Source organism: Corvus cornix, chromosome 5 (genome assembly GCF_000738735.6).
Source record: "Corvus cornix cornix isolate S_Up_H32 chromosome 5, ASM73873v5, whole genome shotgun sequence".
NCBI classification, from domain to species: domain Eukaryota; kingdom Metazoa; phylum Chordata; class Aves; order Passeriformes; family Corvidae; genus Corvus; species Corvus cornix.
This window is the reverse complement of record NC_046335.1, coordinates 37,626,612-37,644,443: the sequence shown is the minus strand read 5'-3', so window position 1 is coordinate 37,644,443 and position 17,832 is coordinate 37,626,612. Positions and strand designations below refer to the sequence as shown.

The following is a 17,832-nucleotide window of genomic DNA, read 5'->3' as shown; positions in this document are numbered from 1 at the left end:
TTTCAGGAAAACCGAAAATGAGAGTAAAATATATTTTCATGACACTTTTCAGATGTTACACTCTCAGAAAGAGAAACTAGTGGAGAGAAAAAAATTAGGAGATTTCTTACCTTCAGTAAAAGTTGATCCATAAAAGCTACTGTTTATTTTAGTAGTGTGTTAAATGCATTTGGCTTTTAGAAGGTATTAATAAACAATTTGAAAGCAGAATGCAGCACTACCAAAACTTTGCATTGTCCACTAGGCATAAAGCCTGACATGCAGAAAGATATTCTGGTTTTTTTTCCTGTGCAGTCCATTACCACTACAACTTGAAATTCGAAGTTAGTGAGCTCATCATACCTTAATTACAGTATCAAACAACAGTGTGGATAAGGAAAAAGTTAGTACAGCTTTTACAAGCTCTTTAGAGTTTTGTCTCAATGTATATGTCATCAGTATTCTTTCTTTTGTGATGCTAGGTCTTAATTATGGTTGAGAATTTTATCCAAAGTTGTCCTTACGTTAGGGAACCTATTTTTATTCAGGACTACTACAGCATAAGTAAGGGATAGGAAAAACAGATGCTAGCTTCACTCTTAGCTAATTTTAGTGATTTCACATGTTCCTTGGACTCTCTGGTTTTATGTCAGAGTCTGAGCAGCATTTAAAATCTGGATTACAAAGATAAAACAAGAGTTGTTTGAAGTTCTCCTGGGCAATAAGGAAATTAGGAATTCCCATTCTGAATTGCAATGGTTTTTGAAAAGGACATTTAAGAGTCCCATGGAATGAAACACCTCTCCAGAAGTGGTGAATTAGCATTCTTTTCACAAAGTTTCCCTTTTCCCCTTTTTTCAGGTTAATGATAAAAGGTATCCTCAGGCCAAACTGCTTTTGGGACAGATGGGGGCATTACATCCTGCCAGTCGGCTAGCAGCTTATATCACAGGCAGGCTGCAGCCCACAGTACTTGATATCGCAGCCCTCAGTACTGTGATCTCCAAGGTAGCACCCAGTGCTAAAACACCTGCTTCTGGGACACCATCAGTCCAGGGGCGCACAACATCAGCTCCTAAAACTACATCTTCCACCAGCACTACTTCAACCCCCACAGAGACGACTCTGAAAACCCATGTCCCAGCACAGAGACAGATAGGTAGGTTGGAACTTATTACTGTGTTTTAAATTGCGTGAAGCTGAAGTACAGAGTGAGTGTACAGCATTAATGTTGATTTCTGTGCAACGGTGCATGCTGCCTTTGGCTGCATTGCCTGCCTAAGATGCCTCTGCAATAAATAACCTCTTTAAAGCAGAAAGTTTTATGTTGACTTCAGAGTAAGATTACAGATGTTGACTATTAGTTGTTTTATTAATGCTGCTAGAGCATATTTTCAAGAGGCGAGAGTGGATGGAGACTCGCCAGATATTAACCGGGATTTTTGTTTGGAGTTCCGTTACTATCATTTTTAATTGCTTTTCATCAAACACAGATTAACTTCAAATGAGTATCACTAATACATGGTTCTCCGCTGTTAGATTTTCTGCTGATGTTGCACTCATAATTCTTGTGACCACCAAAGATGTGTGAAGCAGCAGTGAAAGACAAGATGGTCCAAATCTGGATTAGCGAATCAACAGGTGTGCAGCCAATAACCACGCCAGCCTCTAATCTCATTGGATTTCACAAGCTAAACAGGGTTGGACTTAGCACTTTGAGTTCAAAAAAAAAAAAACAAACAAAAGATTGGAAGATGCATGAGTTACTTGTTTATCTGAGTTGGTACTGAAATGGTTACCCCAGCATGGAAGGAGAGGAAGTTGCCTTTTAACTATTATATTTTGCATGAGTTTAAAAAAAGAAGTCTAGTACCCATCCACATAATCCCACACATAATTTAAAGATCTGAAGAAGCTTTGCAAGGGAAAAGGATGTTACCTGTGTCCTGGAAAAACTTTAATTTCTGATTGATTATTTTGTTTCTTTCTGCCTAAATTTTCATTGCTACGTAAATGGGTGTGTTGTTTTTCTTGTCATGTAATAAAACTTGCTGTTTCGTGTGTTTATGCAATTTGAAAGAGCTGGCTGTGTTTCATTGATGGGTGAAGTCACTGCTGCATAGTGATTTAAGTAAAAAGTATCAGTTCTGGCATAGTCTGGGGTAGACATGCTATATGCATAAATAACTGCAGTGTTTAAATTGGGCTTGCTCCATAATCTCAGTGCTGTTGTACTCATCTGTAGGCAGCTGGAGTGATGTAAATGCAGTAAATTCTGGTCCCTTGGAGAGCAAGGGATGAGGTAAAGGATCTTCCTCACGGTGATTAATTTCCATCAGTTAAATTTGTTCCATCCAGTGTGCAGTCTGAATGTTGCTGCGGTTAGAAGGGGCAACTCTGTATCCCTCCCATCCCTTTCCCCTGTGGCTGTGTAAGACGAATACAGTAGAAGGGGATGAAAACCAAGAAGCAATAAAAAGGGGAAGATGACACAAGCTGTTACACAAAGAATTTGAGGTTTAGAGAATAATTGGAACTCATTGTTTCATTTAGGTGTTTGTTGTCCTGCACTGTTAGTTAGGATTGTCCATAGTTTCACAATGAAGAACAAGCCTTCAAGACCTGATTCTTTTGTGTGTCTGGGAAGAAATGCAGTAAAGAGCTATAGTAGTGGAATAAGGCAGACATATTTCTAACATGTAAGGCATATCCAGGACTGCCATAAAGGTTTTGATTTAATTGTAAGGTACATAGAAAAAGGAGGCTCAAATTCATGCTGAAATTACAACTGTAGCACCTCATGAACGACGAAGAGGAAATCTATTGAAATTTTGACCTGCAAGTTTTTATTTGCAGCTGCCCGACCCTCACCTGGTGGTGTGTTTACCAAGTTTGTGATAAACAAAGCAGGAGCTCTACAGCAGAAGATTCCTGGAGCGAGCACACGCCAGCCTGCCTCAAGGCGACAGTTGCTCAGTATCAAGCCCACACCGATCACGGTCATTGCTCCCGTGGTTCCTTCAGTGCTATCTCCAGCTCAGTGCACAGTCTTTCCTGGGGTCACTACGGCCAGCACCATTTCTCCAGTTGCTGTGGAAAGCAGCAGTGTAGCAGCATCTACTGTGTCCACTCCTAACCAGACAAAAGCTGGTGAACTTCCCTGCTCTCCTCCTGCAATTACAGTCACAGCTGCTCCTGCAACACCTGGAATCAGCACCTGTACTACTCCATCCACCACTCTTACTGCTACTGTGAACACAACAAAAACAACAGAGGTGGTTGCAGCAGTAGCAGCTACGTCATTCCCAAAAATTGTAGTAACACCACCAACTGTTACTTGTCCTGTTGTCACAACATCCACTTCGACAGTTGTACTAACAACAGCTGCAGCAGCTACACCTGTGGTGACCACACTAACTTCCTCTGCTGTCTCTGTTCCAGTGATACTGTCAGGAGTCAATTCAAGTCCTCCACAGAACCCAAAAAGAGGTAATGAATGCTTAGGTGCTTTGGGTTATTACTCTAAATGCTTTTTTTTTTTATTAATTCTGCCTCTTTTCATAGCTGTAATACAGTCTGCAACTGGTTTCAATTTAAATACGGATTCACTTGCCCCGTCCCCCTTTCCAAAGCAGGATAAGAAATGTCATCTCTTAAGTTGCTTTTTGTATTCCAACCTGAACTGGTAGAGAAGGGAAAAAATGTAACTATCTGGTCAGTGACTGCTATGAAGTGAGCTGGAAGCCTCACACCATTCCTTGACCTATAGAAATGTATAGCACAGTTACAACTGCTAGAATTTCATGGTTGGCATGGAGTCCAGGAATTAGGTATGGATTTACTCTTCCTGTGTCGTGGTTGAGAAATGTCAGTGGAACTACATAGAAAAAACCCAAAACTCTTCTGACCTGGTTGGTTCTATGCGTTCTGTGAATAAAGAGTAAAACTTGCCTTCAAATAAACTTAAGAGATGCAGTTGTTTGCAAAATATTTGCATTTGTATTTATTAAGAATAATGCCTGATCAGTAGGCAGTCTCTTAAACTGATTTTTATGTAATTTGTTAAAATATTTCAGATGATGCTGTTCCACAAGCTGCAAGTAAGACTCCCCCAAAGATAGCTCCTGGAACAGACAAACGTGTTGGACCTCGATTGCTGCTGATTCCAGTGCACCAGACACCTTCTGCACTGCGACCGCTGAACAACACGCAGCTGGCACAGAGGCAGAGGATGGTCCTTCAGCCTCTCAGGAGCCCTGGGGCTGTGAACCTGTTCAGACATCCCAATGGGCAGATCATTCAGCTTGTTCCCCTGCAGCAGGTTCGAGCTGCGGGTGCCCAGCCCAGTGTGCAGCCAGTGATGCTCCGCAATCCAGGTACAAAGTCCAGTGCTTCCTTCATGACTGACCAGTGTGTTACTCAGAAATGAACAAGGAGACATATCTTTGTGTGATGCTCCTTTCACCTGCTGAAAGTAATTGAACAGGGTCTAATTTGGTTCTGTGTGAGTAGTTGAAGAACATAGTGTAATTATTCAGATGCAGTGCAACTTAAATACCATGTGTATAATATTCAGAAAGTGCAGTTAATAGCTAAGTCACCAAAATTCGGGAGTTCTTTGCAGCAAGTAAAAGGGCCTGTGTGTGTGTGTGGCAATGAAGCCATGTCCATCGTACTGTCCCAACTTAAGAGACACTCGACCTGGTGATTCAAAAATAATTCTTGTTGGAGATTCTCTTAAAAAGAATTACCTGTTACCCATGTTTTGTTGGATGTGCTGCTCTGTTTTTGTTAGGTTTTCAGGTTGGTTAGTGTGTTTACAGAAGATACTCAGATGAAATTTTACATTACAGTACAAAATTGCCATGTTTTTTCCTCCTTAAGAGTGTGAGATGAAAAATAAGTGTGATTTTCAGCTGTTTCTGTAGTGCACAGTTGAAGACAGGGTTGGAAGAGTTAGAAATTGCAGGTTGGGTATGCTGTTGTATGTATTTGTAAATTCTAACCCAAATGTACTTTAAATGCATGTTTACTCTGTAGTAGGACCTTTTGTTCTGTTCTCTCTGTATCAAAACACACCTCAAAGAGAGGGAGATAGAGTGGGGTGGAAGGGAGAGCGAGAGCAAGCACAGTAGATAAAACTCCGGGGAGGAGAGAAAACAATGCTGAGCTTTTGTTGAGGTTTGAGCATGAGGTGTAGTAAAGAATCAGTCAACAAATTTATTTCATTTCTTTCTGTTTTGAGGCTCTTGCTGAACAAGAGAGACTAGTTGCCATTAGTAATATTTTTCTTCCCTGTTTACGGAGTGTTGAAACACTGCAGAAGAGTTCATAAAGGTGAAAAAGATGGTGGTATAATTTTGTAATTTTGACGTAGTTTTTCTCTTTGCAAGTCTTTTTCTGAGAGAAAAAAAAAGTTAAAATTAAATACTATTTTTTTACTTTTTTATTTTGCAAAACCCCAATTTCCCTGTTTTCCAATAAATGGGAAAGTAAAATGCAGGACTTTCAATGCTGTGTCTTTTTTGATTAAAAAGCTTAATGCTAGAACTTGGCATTAAATCTGTTAAGTTTTAGAGGGGCCAATTCATTGGTTTTATTGGGGTGTTACTTAAAAAAATTGAAATTTGTATGTCTTTATGCAGGACCAACTTTTCCACTGAGAACTTGTGGTCAAACGCCTGATTCCATTATGATCCTTGGGAGTGGTGTCTGCTTTTAGTACAGCATCAAACATTAAAACTGAAAGAAAAAAGTTGCTTCGAGAAAGTCTCAGTTGATGTTTTGTTTTCCTCACAGGATCTGTTGTAGGAATCCGGTTGCCTGCGCCTTCTAAGCCTCCTGAGTCACCTGTTTCTCCCAATTCCTCTGTGTCTTCCACTTCTCCTGCCACAAATTCAGCTGTACAAACTGCAGTACCCAAGTTATCCCCCCCATCCAACCCAGCCACTCAAGCATCTTCTCTTCTTCCTTCAGTAACAAGTTTTGTATCACAGGCAGGCACTCTGACTCTGAGGATCTCCTCCTCTGCTGCCAGCAATGTCCCAAACCAAGCAGCCTCCGAGTCTAAAATAACCTGCAGCTCAGGTGGTCTGCCAGCCACCACTGCTAATCTCATACCTTTACAGTCCGGAAGTTTTGCTTTACTTCAGCTCCCAGGACAGAAGACTGTGCCCAACTCTATTCTTCACCATTTTGCATCTCTTCAGATGAAGAAGGATTACAGGAAAATATGCAAGAAAGAGGACTCAGGTGCTGCTCAGCAGAAGGAGAATGGGAAGGCTCCATGCTCAGGTGACCCTGAAGTTACAGAGTCTGAGGTCACAGTGCCAGATGGGAAACAAGAAGAAAATGAGTTGTCGATTAACCAGGCGAATGCTGTTGAGGAGTCAGCATCTGGCACAGTCACACCTAGTGGTGGTACAAATTCCACTACATTAGAGATGGTGGAGAAGAACTCAAAGGTGCTAGAGAGTTCTTGTGATGATAGCTTTTCTTCTCAGCATGATGTTTCTGCAGATGTTGTATCATCTGACCATTCATACATCAGCGAGAAGCCAAATGATGAGGAAGAAAAAGGGGATTCTGAAGAGAAAGAGGGTTCTGTCAGTTCCGAAACTGTTGTGGAGGCAGTTTCAGCTAACTCTGAAACTCTTTGTGGGTCATCAGATCAGTCTTCAGTTGCTCCTCTGGATAATAATGCACATTCACAGAGTCTTGAGAATCAGGAGACTGCCCAGTTGAAGAACCGTGGGAAGGAACAAACACATGCTGAACATGAAGAGAAACCAGTAAAAGAGGAGGAAGGAGATGCAGAGACACAGATGGAGGAGGACAACAGAGCAAGTTCTGGACAGTTGCATAGTCAACAAGAGCAAGATATACAGCTGAAGATCAAGGAGGAACAGAGAGAGACTGAACTGTTTCAGAACAAACAAGAATACCAGGGTGATGCTGCGCAGCCAGGTATGGAAAGGAGGGAGTACAAGAGCTCTATAGAAGTGGAAAGCATAGGAGGGAAAACAAGAAGTAGGCCTGAAGTTTGTTCTGCAAAAGGGCAGGATAATGCTTCAGGAGAGAAGCATACAGTCGATACTGAGGACAGCAAAGGAAACATAGCTGAGCAGGAAGGCAGTAACAGCAAAGAACGAGCTGCTTTTGATTCTCTGGAAGAAATGAAAACAGGCCACGATATTCTAACACATGTCAACAGTTCTTGGAGCAAAATATCTAGCATTGTACCCCCTTTAGAAAATAGAAGTGAAGTGGATGGCCAAGCTGATACATCAGAGAAAAGTAACTTCCTGACAGCACCAGAACAGAGGGCGCACAGAAAGGGTTACATGCCCACTATTGATATAACTGCTGATGATATGGAAGAGGATGAAGAGGAAGATGAGGAGGAGGAAGAAGAGGATGATAAAACTGATGATTCTGCTGATGAGATGCTGGATGGTGCTTCTGACTCCGCAAGTGAAGAGGAAATAGATGTTGAAAAAGTGGTAAGCATTTAACTTTTTATGGAAGGATATATATATACACTTTTTTTTTAATTGCCTGACTAATGTGTCATAACCCATGGATTTGCAAGACAGAGTATGATGTTTGTGTTTTGGACTTCAGTCTCTTTAGGAAGTGTAAATTGGGTTCCAAATGGAAATGTCTTTTATTAGTTGCATGCTTTTTTTAGGTAGTAGTGGCCTTGTAGAAATTGCCTGTTTTTCAGATAACAGGAGTTACATTGAGCCATCTGTAATAAAACTGTTGCAGGTTGTCTTCCTCCGATATTTACTCAAATAACTTGGTTACTTGAAATGTGACTTATTGATCCAAAAATGTAGTGGCCAGTGTAGTATTTCTGTTACTTTAAGGTGTTTTCTTCTATTTAGTTTTTGTAGTCTTAATTAACATTTATATCTGGAAGGAATGTTTGAATCCATCCTTAAATTCATTTTTAAAGTTAATAATACATTTAAATAGTATGTGAAAGCTGTCATTCCTTATTTGATAGAAAACAAATTGCTCCAAAAGTCACAGAATAAGGGTAAAACTTTGTAGTTAGTGTAGTTATGTTCAGATTTTAATGCTCATAAAATTCTCATCAAATTTAACCCAAAAATTAAAATAAAGCAATCCAATGTGTAATTCCTTTACTTCTTACGTATCACTACATGACTTAAGAAACAGTGCATTGTTACTTAAAATTACAAAACTGTAGTTTCATGAATCAGTCAAATGGACATATGAATCAAGCCTTTTCTCAGGATGAGATACAAGTGGAAAGAGAAGGGTTAAGCTGGAGAAGAGTTGAAGAACAGACAAATTTAAAATAGGAGAGATAATGTTTGTGTCTTCAGGATTTTGAAAGTATAGAATTCTTTTAGTTCTTTTGTGTTAATGTACTCCTCTTGGAGTTGAAAATCAGAGTTCTTTGGTACAAACAGGTCCAGAAGATTCCTAAAACACCTGGGCAATAACTTCCTGGTACAGGTGCTACAGGAACCAGCTGGGAATGGTGCCCTCCTTGAACTGCTGCTTGGTAACAGAGAGGCGCCTGTGAGTGAAATCGCAATTGTCTGCTGTCTTGGCCATGGCAGCCATGAAACAATTGAGTTCAAATCTCTGGTGGCGGGAGGAAAAGTGCCAGCAAAACTTCAGCTGTGGATATGAGGAGAGCAGACTTCCAGCTGCTCAAGGAACAAGTTAGGAAGGTCCCCGAGGTTACCCACCTTGCTGACCAGTGGCAACCAGTTGATTTAATCTTTTTGGATTTCAGTAAAACTTCTGGTACTTTCTCTCACAGGATCCTTCTGGACAAAATGTCCAGCACTCAGCTGGATAAACACATCATGTAATGGGCAAGCAACTGGCTCACAGATTGGGCATGAAGGGTGATAGTGAATGGGATAACAGCAGATTGGGGACTGGTCACTCCTGAGGTTCTGCAGGGCTCCCATCCTTGGCCCTGTGCTCTTCAACATCTTCATAAATGACTTGGGCACAGGACTGGAAGGGATACTAAGTAAGCTAAGCCAGGAGGAGCTGTTGACTCTCAAAGGTAGAGAGGCCCTGCAGAGAGACCAACCACATGAAGTTGAATGATGGCAAGTGCTGGATTCTGCACCTGGGACAGGGCAACAACCCTGGGTGTCCAAACAGCCTGGGGAACAAGAGGCTGGAAAGCAGTGCCATGGGAAAGGGACCTAGGGGTCCTCATGTATGGCAAGTTGGATATGAGCCAGCAGTGCCCTGGCAGCCAGGAGGGCCAAGCGTGTCCTGGGGGGTGCATCAGGCACAGCATCACCAGCCGGGCAAGGGAGGGGATTGTCCCGCTCTGCTCTGCGCTGGGGCAGCCTCACCTGCAGTCCTGGGTGCAGCTTTGGGTGCCACAATATAAAAAAGACACTATTATAGATTGTCCAAAGGAGGGCAATGAAGATGGTGAAGGGTCTGGAGGGGAAGCCATATGAGGAGCGGCTGAGGTCACTTGGTCTGTTCAGCCTGGAGGAGACTGAGGGGAGACCTCGTTGCAGTCTGCAGCTTCCTCATGAGGGGAAAAGGAGGGGTGTTGCAGCGGGGATTTCTGCGACATGTAGACAGCGAGGCCCGTGGAAAGAAATAAGACCAATTCTTGATAGATGTTTCAGAGATCTTTATTTTCCAGCTGCATGGCCGGGGTCCTGCCGAAGAACCGGCACAATCGGGATCCCCAGGGTCCTCTCCGTGCAGGAGAACACAAAATAACCAATGGGAACAGGATTGACCAGGGAGTAGGAAAATCCCGTAGGCCGTGCCTCTACTCCAGGGTCTCCTCCCCCTGGACCCCACACCGGGGCGGGGAGCCCCAACAGAGGGGCAGGCACTGATCTCTTCTCTGTGGTGACCAGTGCCAGCACCCAAGGGAATGGAATGAAGCTGAGTCTCGGGGGAGGTTTAGGCTGCATATTAGGAAAAGGTTTTTCACCCAGAGGGTGTTTGGGCACTGGAACAGGGTCCCCAGGGAAATGGTCACAGCACCAAGACTGACAGAATTCAAGAAGAGTTTGGACAATGCTCTCAGGGACATGGTGTGATTCTTGCGGATGATGTTGTGCAGGGCCAAGAGATGGACTTCGATGATCTCTTCTAACTTGGGATATTCTGTTATTCCATGATAGCCAAGTGAACAACTCTGGCTTTTAGAGAATCTCTTCCACTTCCAGAAAAACAGACTAATCAGTTCATATTCCAGTTCACTGTTCTCAGACAAGATGATAGCATCTCAGCTGTATGAAGTGACAAAACTGAACACAGATGTTTTTTTTGGAAGTTCTTTTAAGTTGAAAACGAAATTGTTGCTCTCTTGTCTTCCATCAGGTGGTAGCAGTTTCATATGTCCTATGTCCTTCAATAACTTGAGCAGAGTTACCACCAAGTTTTGAGAATTGCAGTTAATTCATTCCTGATGCCAGATGGACTTTCCAGACCCAAGTCTTAGGAATTTGTTGGTAAACCAACAATAGTGTCTAGGTCACAGAGTAGTCTGTTATCAAGGTTGATGTTTGAAAATTGTATTTTCTTTCATCCTGCTAAAGGCTGATGAAGCAAAAGAGTAATTATTAGATATTGTAAGAAATGTTTGTTTTGGAAGAAATGTATTGCGCAGGTTTTGACTAGCATGGTTTGGAAAGCTGTCTAAGGGTATGTCTTCACCACAAGCTCACGCAAATATGATAAGCTAGCCTTGGTTCTAGAGCAGTAAAGCTGAGGAATGAGATATCAGAGGACTGTAAAAACCTGTCTGGAATTTGGATTTATTAATCTCTGTTGCCTGCAAGTTGAGTTAGCATGTCAGTGCCTAATGGAGAAATCAGTTTTGGATTTAAATCTGTTATTTTTCACTGGGATGTACTCTTTCCTCAGTGTAGTGCTTACAAGACAGATTGCACTGGTATTGTTTGTCAGACTGGATGAAGTCAGAGCACATAAACAGGCTAGTAGAGGATGTTTATCTGCTTCATTAACTTAGTGGAAACAAAGACGCCAAGAGTTATGTGCATGTCCTCTAATAGTTTTGTTTAGTGGAAATACTTAAGACAGCTCTGTTTCTATTAGTTTGGAATGTGTACTGGTTTTAGTTGCTCAGGAGATGGCCATTTGAAACCTCAGAGAACTCCAGTGAGAGTCAGGATGATTGCTACCTAGCTGTAGTAGCTATTACTGTTTATTTTTTAGCATATTTTTTCCACACTGGTTAATTGTTCTTAGTTTCGCACATCAATGCCCTTCAGATTACCTTCTTACCTTGTGCTGACTTTGTGTCCTTGACTTTGAGACTTTTCTAGTCTCCTCTACTCAACAGAAAGAAGCTTCCTGGGATGGTATCTTTGCCCTTTTTCATTTCCTACCCTGAGTTGCATCAAGAGAGGCTTAGGATGGTGAATCATTGTGGGTTTGGTGATGTGAATAAAACCTTCTGGGGATATCTACAGAAGCAGACTAATGAGTATCAGGACCTGCTGTCTGAACAAATTCAAGTGTGATGGTCTGGGAGATGATGTTAAACTCTTGATCCCCAAGGCATGATGATTGCACACAGAGTTCCTGCTGAGAAGGACTGCTTGGCCTGGGCTAAGTCACAGACTGAGACTTCTAATTGTTCACGAGTCCTTGTTGGCTTAAGCCAAAACCATGCCAGGGGTTCTGGTATTGTAATGCTACAGATAAGAGTCCCACAGTTCAGCTTACTAGTCTAAACACAGCTTCTATGTCTGGCAAGGCACTGTGTTGTAAGTGTTGTTTAAAAGTGTTTTTCAGTCATTCTTTTTGTGAGCCAAACACTGAAATTAAAAGGACTGTTACCAATTATTATAAAACGGTAAGTTTAATAAAAAGTGCAAGTAATATATTTTGTGGTCAGTACAAGTTCTAACAATCTCTTGCATGTTCTCAGCTTTTAGTTCAGACCATGTGTGAAACCTGCAGACACTGTAGCATAGAAAGCAGCTCCAGAAATTACGTTTACTTGGGTAATGTGTAATGACATCCACTGTCATCAAACCTCCTTCCTCAGCACTGTCTGTGAGGATCCTCTACCATCAGGCAATTTGCTCTTTAGGTATCAGCAATAGGGGTTTAGGCTGCCAGGAACAGGGAGAAAAATCAGAGGAGAGGGCTTAGAACCAGACATTGAAATGCAGAGAGGGAAAAGTGCTGTCATTTCCATAACAACTTTAGAACTCTGTTGTTAGGGTGGTATTGCTCCTCTTTATGCCTTCATTCCATATGGTGTTTTACTCCTACTCAAAGGCATTTAGAATTTATGTAACTACAAGAAGTAGTTTGGAAAGACTGAAAGTAGTATGGATTAACTGATGCTAGAAAGGTAGGGCTTCCAAAAGCATCTTCAAGAATCATGCTGGGCTGTGGATAAGGTTCAGCCTATGGCAGGTTGGCACTACTTATATAGGAATAGCTGTTCTTAATGTCAGAACTTAAGTGGACTTACTTCTGGTGATCATGATTGTGATATTTTTCGTCTTGATAGGAATTCAAGGGTAAAGAGGAAAGATTACCAACCAGAAGCATTTTTCCCTTTGTTGCTAGATGTAAGAATGAAAAAATGAATTACTTTTGTTTTTCCTATGTCCACATTCAGAATGTGTAAACTTAAAAGATGTGAAGTTCTTGGTGGGCTGCAGAGTTTTTTACGTCTGTTTTTTTTTGTCCATCTTTCATGAAAAGGATGCCACATACTGGGTTTTGAATACCATTTTTCTAATATGATAGCATGTAGAAAGTTTTAGTTCTAGAGCAGTTCTAGCTTGATAATTGCTATCAGCCCTTTGATTAGCCCAATATAACTTACCAGCACTGAAAAGCTTTAAGACAGTGTTTCTATGGTAAGCGAATTTCCTGGGGTGTTTTTCCTCTTACTCTCTGGGTTGTAGCATCTTTTTTGAACTACCCTGCCTGACCACGTTCCCATCATCAATGTAATGGTGTCCAAATGTAGTTTAGACAGGGTGGTCCTGCCCACTGAACAAAACCAGTATGCATCCCTTGCATGTAAGGGTCACAGAAACTGTATAAAGTGGAAAAGCTAGAGAAAGTATCAGGAGGCTTTCAGCATCAAGGTGGGTTTATGAATGACCTAGGAGAGCAGGCAGGAATCTGAAGTGCTCTTTGTATAAAGGAATAGATCAGTGTTGCGACTACCTCTTGTACATGCAGTATTTTCAACATAATCTGTTCAGTAGTTCTGTGATTTAAATATTATCTTTATTTGAATAGTTTTGAAACAGTTTAGTCGGGATAGTTCAGGGAACTGGGTGAAATAGAGTAGAGAGTGGAAGTGTAATTACATTTTCTTGCTTAAGGAGTAAGAGTTCTTCATTCTGTAATCAGACCAAAGATTATAATAAAAAAAACTTCACTAAAAACTATAATACAAAACAATTGGTTGAATAGGCATGTGTTCTTGGGAGAGGGGGGTATCACCTGGAACTACAGATGGTCACAAGATTGATATTTAACTCTTGTTGTTGCTACAGAACTGCAGTTGTTCTTTATCTCTCTCTTTGCAAAATAGCAAGTTTTCTTGCTCAGGCAAGCATGGAGAAAACATACTCTTCAGAATATAATAAATACTTAAAATAATGATTTGGTAGCATTTTGGAAAGAGCCAAAATCTTACTCTTCATCATGTAAGCGGTTTACTGTATGATCCAAAGAAGCCTGACTCTATGATGTTCTGACTTACCCTGTCTCAGGTATGAGAGACCATTACTAAGGTGATAACTGTTTCAAATTTTGTAAAAAAAAATTAATTAGAAAGAGTCTACGGTAGTAGGTTGTAAAGGCAGTTTAATCTTACTTGGAGATAAAGGCAGGAAAACTCTCTGAAAGCTTTTCTCTCACCCATAATAAAAGCATAAACAACAGAGATGGGTTCTGCCCTTACCAAAATGCATTTCACAGAGTTGCTAGTGGGAGGAATTCCTGGAGGCGACAGTTAAAGTAAGCCCCTGCTAAGCACTGTTTATTGGCCAGTGTAGCTGGAGATGTTGATTCCTTGGTGGTTCTAAATGTTATGATGTAATCTCCTTTGAGACTAAAGTGAAACTGTTTTGGCCTGAGCGCTATTGCTGAGTAGATACTCATTTTAAAAAAACAAAACAAAACCTGTTCCAGGATGCGTGTGAATACAGAGAGGATGACGAGCAGGTGGACATTGAGACCGTGGAGGAGCTTTCAGAGAAGATTAACATTGCCCGTCTGAAGGCCACAGCTGCTAATATCGAACCCTCCGACCAGAAGTAAGCACCCCTGGAGAGCACTGCATACAGTTGTGTATCCTACTGCTGGGCTGGCGTCGAGTGATCCCATTAAACAACGGGTGTAATGTGATGGCAACATAAAGCAAGGCTTCTGTCAGGCCTTCCTCAGCACTGGTGCTTCCCAGTGTCTGTGAGAATGGTGCTGGCAGAACTAAGAGTAGTTTCAAGGCGTCTTAGCCTTTTTTTTCCCCCCCCCTCTAATTACTTTGTTTATGGAGATGGATCTTGCAATGTAAACTTAATGAGTGAATGGCCTCCCTTCCTGCAAACTGAAAATTAGCAGGGTTGTCTTTGTTTTCAATATGATTTTGCAAGCTTTGTTTATTCTTGCTGGTGGACTTCTGGGCAGGAAAAGTCATTAGGTTAATCCCTGACCCTGTAAATGAAAGATTTGTCTTTGGGACCATTGCCCCAGCAAAGAAAGTATTTTCTTATTGACATATAGTCTGCCATGGTTGGATAGCTTGGCTTAATTTTTTTGGTTGGTTTGTTTATGTTACTGTTGCTGCCCTTGCATTTATAATGACAAAGGCAAAATAAAAACATGGCTTACTTGAGGAATGTAATGATAGTCATGGCTGTTTCTCAGTTGCATCAAACAAAAGAATGGGGAATGTTGCATCTATAGTTCTTTTTGTTTGTAGAATTTTTTTTAGAAACTTTGAAAAAGCTGCTATCTACCAGATAGTTGTGTTTTTTTTTTTTTCTCCCCTTTAAAGATACAGCTCAACTTTTATCCTTAGGTGTTGACTTTGCTTTAAGTTTTGAAGATCTTTCAGAGAGAGAGAAAAACAGATGTCGTGTTTTGTAAAAAATAATTTTCAAATGTGTGCTTTCTTTGTTTTCTTGCAGCTCCTGAGATATGAGGAAGCTGCTGTTATTGTATATTAGGATAGTAATAAATGTGAAGATTTTGACTGGTGGTTCTTGGTGGGGGAGAGATTACTCTGCTGTCTATATTAAATCAGTGTTTATTAAAAACAGAACCAAAACGTAATTAAAGAAGATACTTTATGCAGCTCACAGTCACAAGCTGAATTTATTCTCTTCAGCATAGAGTGAAATAGTTTCTTTTGCACTGAGATAATTTCACAACTTTCAGCGCAGCTCACTTATTTCCAGGATGATGGCATTGGAGAAAAGAGTTCACTTTCTTGAGAGAACTCAACAGTATCCTGCTTTTATGCCGTTACACCAGAAAAGTTAATTTCAAGGCATAAAAATGAGCAATTCTAGACTGCTGGAATGTAGTTAATGAGGATAGAGTGTATGAGATGAGTAGCATTGGGAAAAACTTTTTACCTTTCTTCCAGATACCATCCTCCTAATTCTTCGGATGAAACATTATCAGAAAAACATTCAAAGGTATATGTTTGCTCTCCTCTTTCCTTTTAGTATCACATCTCCATTTTAAAGATAAACTTTCATCTCACATGCAGCTCTTAATGTGATTTATCTGCCTTGCAGATACTTGTGATTAAATGCAAGAAACTAAATGTGCTGGGAGGGGAGGTGCTCAGTCCAAATCTCCTTAAAGCAAAAGGGCTGGTGCTGGCGTCAGTGGGTTTCAGATTCAGCTTTATGGGAGGAAGATCTGCCTTTCATTTATGACTCCGTTTGCTTAGGGTTTGTGTTCTTCGCATGAATAATTTTTATAGCACACTTAAAATAATAAGAAATATTTTTATGTGTTGAAGACAGTATGTAAGATTATAGAGGCACAGCACTGGATGAAGGGTTTCTGAAAACAGAAGTTTAAATATGTGTTTAGGCAAGTTAAAGATACCACAGAATCTTTTCAAACCAAAACTCACTGCAGTCCTTCAGAATCTTGTGCTGTATTTCCGGTGTCTTTGAAGCCAGCTTCTCTGTCCATAACTGACTGTGATATACTTGACGTCAGCTCTAGAGCTTCCTGCTGTGGTGGGGTGGGGCTTTGAGTGTGGTGGGAACCTGGTGTAAGTCTTACCTATTAGAGCAGACTGGGATGTATGCCTTTGCCTGAGACAGGGATGGGTTCCAGGATTCTCTGTCTGCCTCACCTTCTCCATGTATCCTCTTCTCTGCCCTGGAATTTACATTGCAAGGCCCTCCTTTGGCAGGAACCCACTGCTGACATAGGAGCAGATGCAGCTGTACTGTGCTCATGTCTGCCTGTGAGGGCAAAATGGCTCTCAGGAGCCAGATTTCAGGAGACAAGTCTTCAGATTCCTCCTAAGGCCATCAAGCTCCGAAATAGTATCACTAAATCTGAGGAGTCTTTCCACTGATGCTCTGGGGTTTGAGGCAGGCCTAAAAATATCTAAAAAACGGCGTTAATTACTTCCCCATTAAATAAATAGCATAGTTGTACAAAACCTGGAAGAGTAATGATGACATAACGAACTTTTAAATCTGTAGAGATCAGTAATTTTGCTTATTGTCTGGCAGTCTTTTTAGAAACTTAAGCAAACTCAAAACCAGAGGCTCTTGGCCACGTTCTGTTTGTTGCTGGATGTCTGGGGTGATAATTGTCAATGCCATCTTCCACATTCTGACTTAAAATGTCTCTTGGCACCAACCCATACGAACCTATGAAAGAAAATGGAAATCAAACTAGTTTAACTCCAGGAAAGATTCAAGTCTCTTGTGTTGGTGTAATTATTTCATTCATTAGTAGACCTTCTTGACAAGCAAAAAACAAAAAATACTTGGCTCAAACGTGTGATTTTGTTGTAATCCTGTGGTTTATCTATGTAGCCTTGTGTTGCAAGAAGAAAACCTTATGAACAGAAGGGACTCACGATCTTTTCCGTTAGGGTTGATGTGATTGTGTTGGTCACTTCTTTGGTCAGTATTTCATTTCTTACTGCTTATGCTTCTGATTCTGAACTTTCAGGGGAGACATAGTAGCAGGATAGCATGACATGGAATCTTCAGGTGTCTGTAGAAAGGCTGTAAATCTCACGTGCATTTGAACATTGTCTGCCATTGCATTGCCTTCTTTACTTAAACTGGTCAATCCGGTTACTTCTCCAGCAAAAGCATCAGACCTGGAAAAGAAAGCTGAAGTCCCAGGCAGAAGCCTTTGCTCACTACCGCCAGACACACACGGCAAATGAACGTCGGCGACGTAATGAAATGAGAGGTCTCTTTGACAAGCTGAAGAAAGCTTTGGGGCTGCAGAACCTTCCTAAGGTCTCCAAATGCTACATTCTCAAGCAGGTAGGTATTTTGGAGCTTAAGTGAGGAGGAGAATCATTTAATCTGGACAGAGTAATTATGCTAGTATGATCTTTTCAAGCGAGTTCCAGTGAAGAGGGAACTTTTGTCATCTCTGCAAGACTCTCTAGAAGAGAACAATACCTGAAAGAATCTGTATTCCTAAAAGCTTAGTCTTGATGACATGCACACATATTTTTGGATTAGCCCTCCCTGTGTATTCTTTGTGAATCATGGAAGGTTATGTCTTAATTCTTTAGGGGTTGACTGTGTACATCAGGAAATTTTTAAATCCATTGAAGGCTTACTTTTTTAATGCTTGAGAAGATAGCAT

General features: G+C 41.1%; 1 protein-coding gene across 11 annotated transcripts in view; it reads left to right on the top strand.

The window, feature by feature from the left end:
• MGA (MAX dimerization protein MGA) overlaps positions 1-17,832 on the top strand; it is a 58,997-nt gene that overhangs the window by 32,077 nt on the left and 9,088 nt on the right. For 8 of the 11 annotated variants that reach the window (XM_039553376.1, XM_039553379.1, XM_019281221.3 and 5 more), the window contains 7 exons: positions 841-1,138; positions 2,836-3,468; positions 4,056-4,355; positions 5,779-7,481; positions 14,152-14,276; positions 15,611-15,662; positions 17,316-17,501. In XM_039553376.1, the coding sequence (XP_039409310.1) occupies positions 841-1,138; positions 2,836-3,468; positions 4,056-4,355; positions 5,779-7,481; positions 14,152-14,276; positions 15,611-15,662; positions 17,316-17,501 (3,297 nt within the window). The remainder of the gene's footprint in view (positions 1-840; positions 1,139-2,835; positions 3,469-4,055; positions 4,356-5,778; positions 7,482-14,151; positions 14,277-15,610; positions 15,663-17,315; positions 17,502-17,832) is intronic. The other 3 variants (XM_010413924.4, XM_010413917.4, XM_010413910.4) reach the window with 2 other exon arrangements.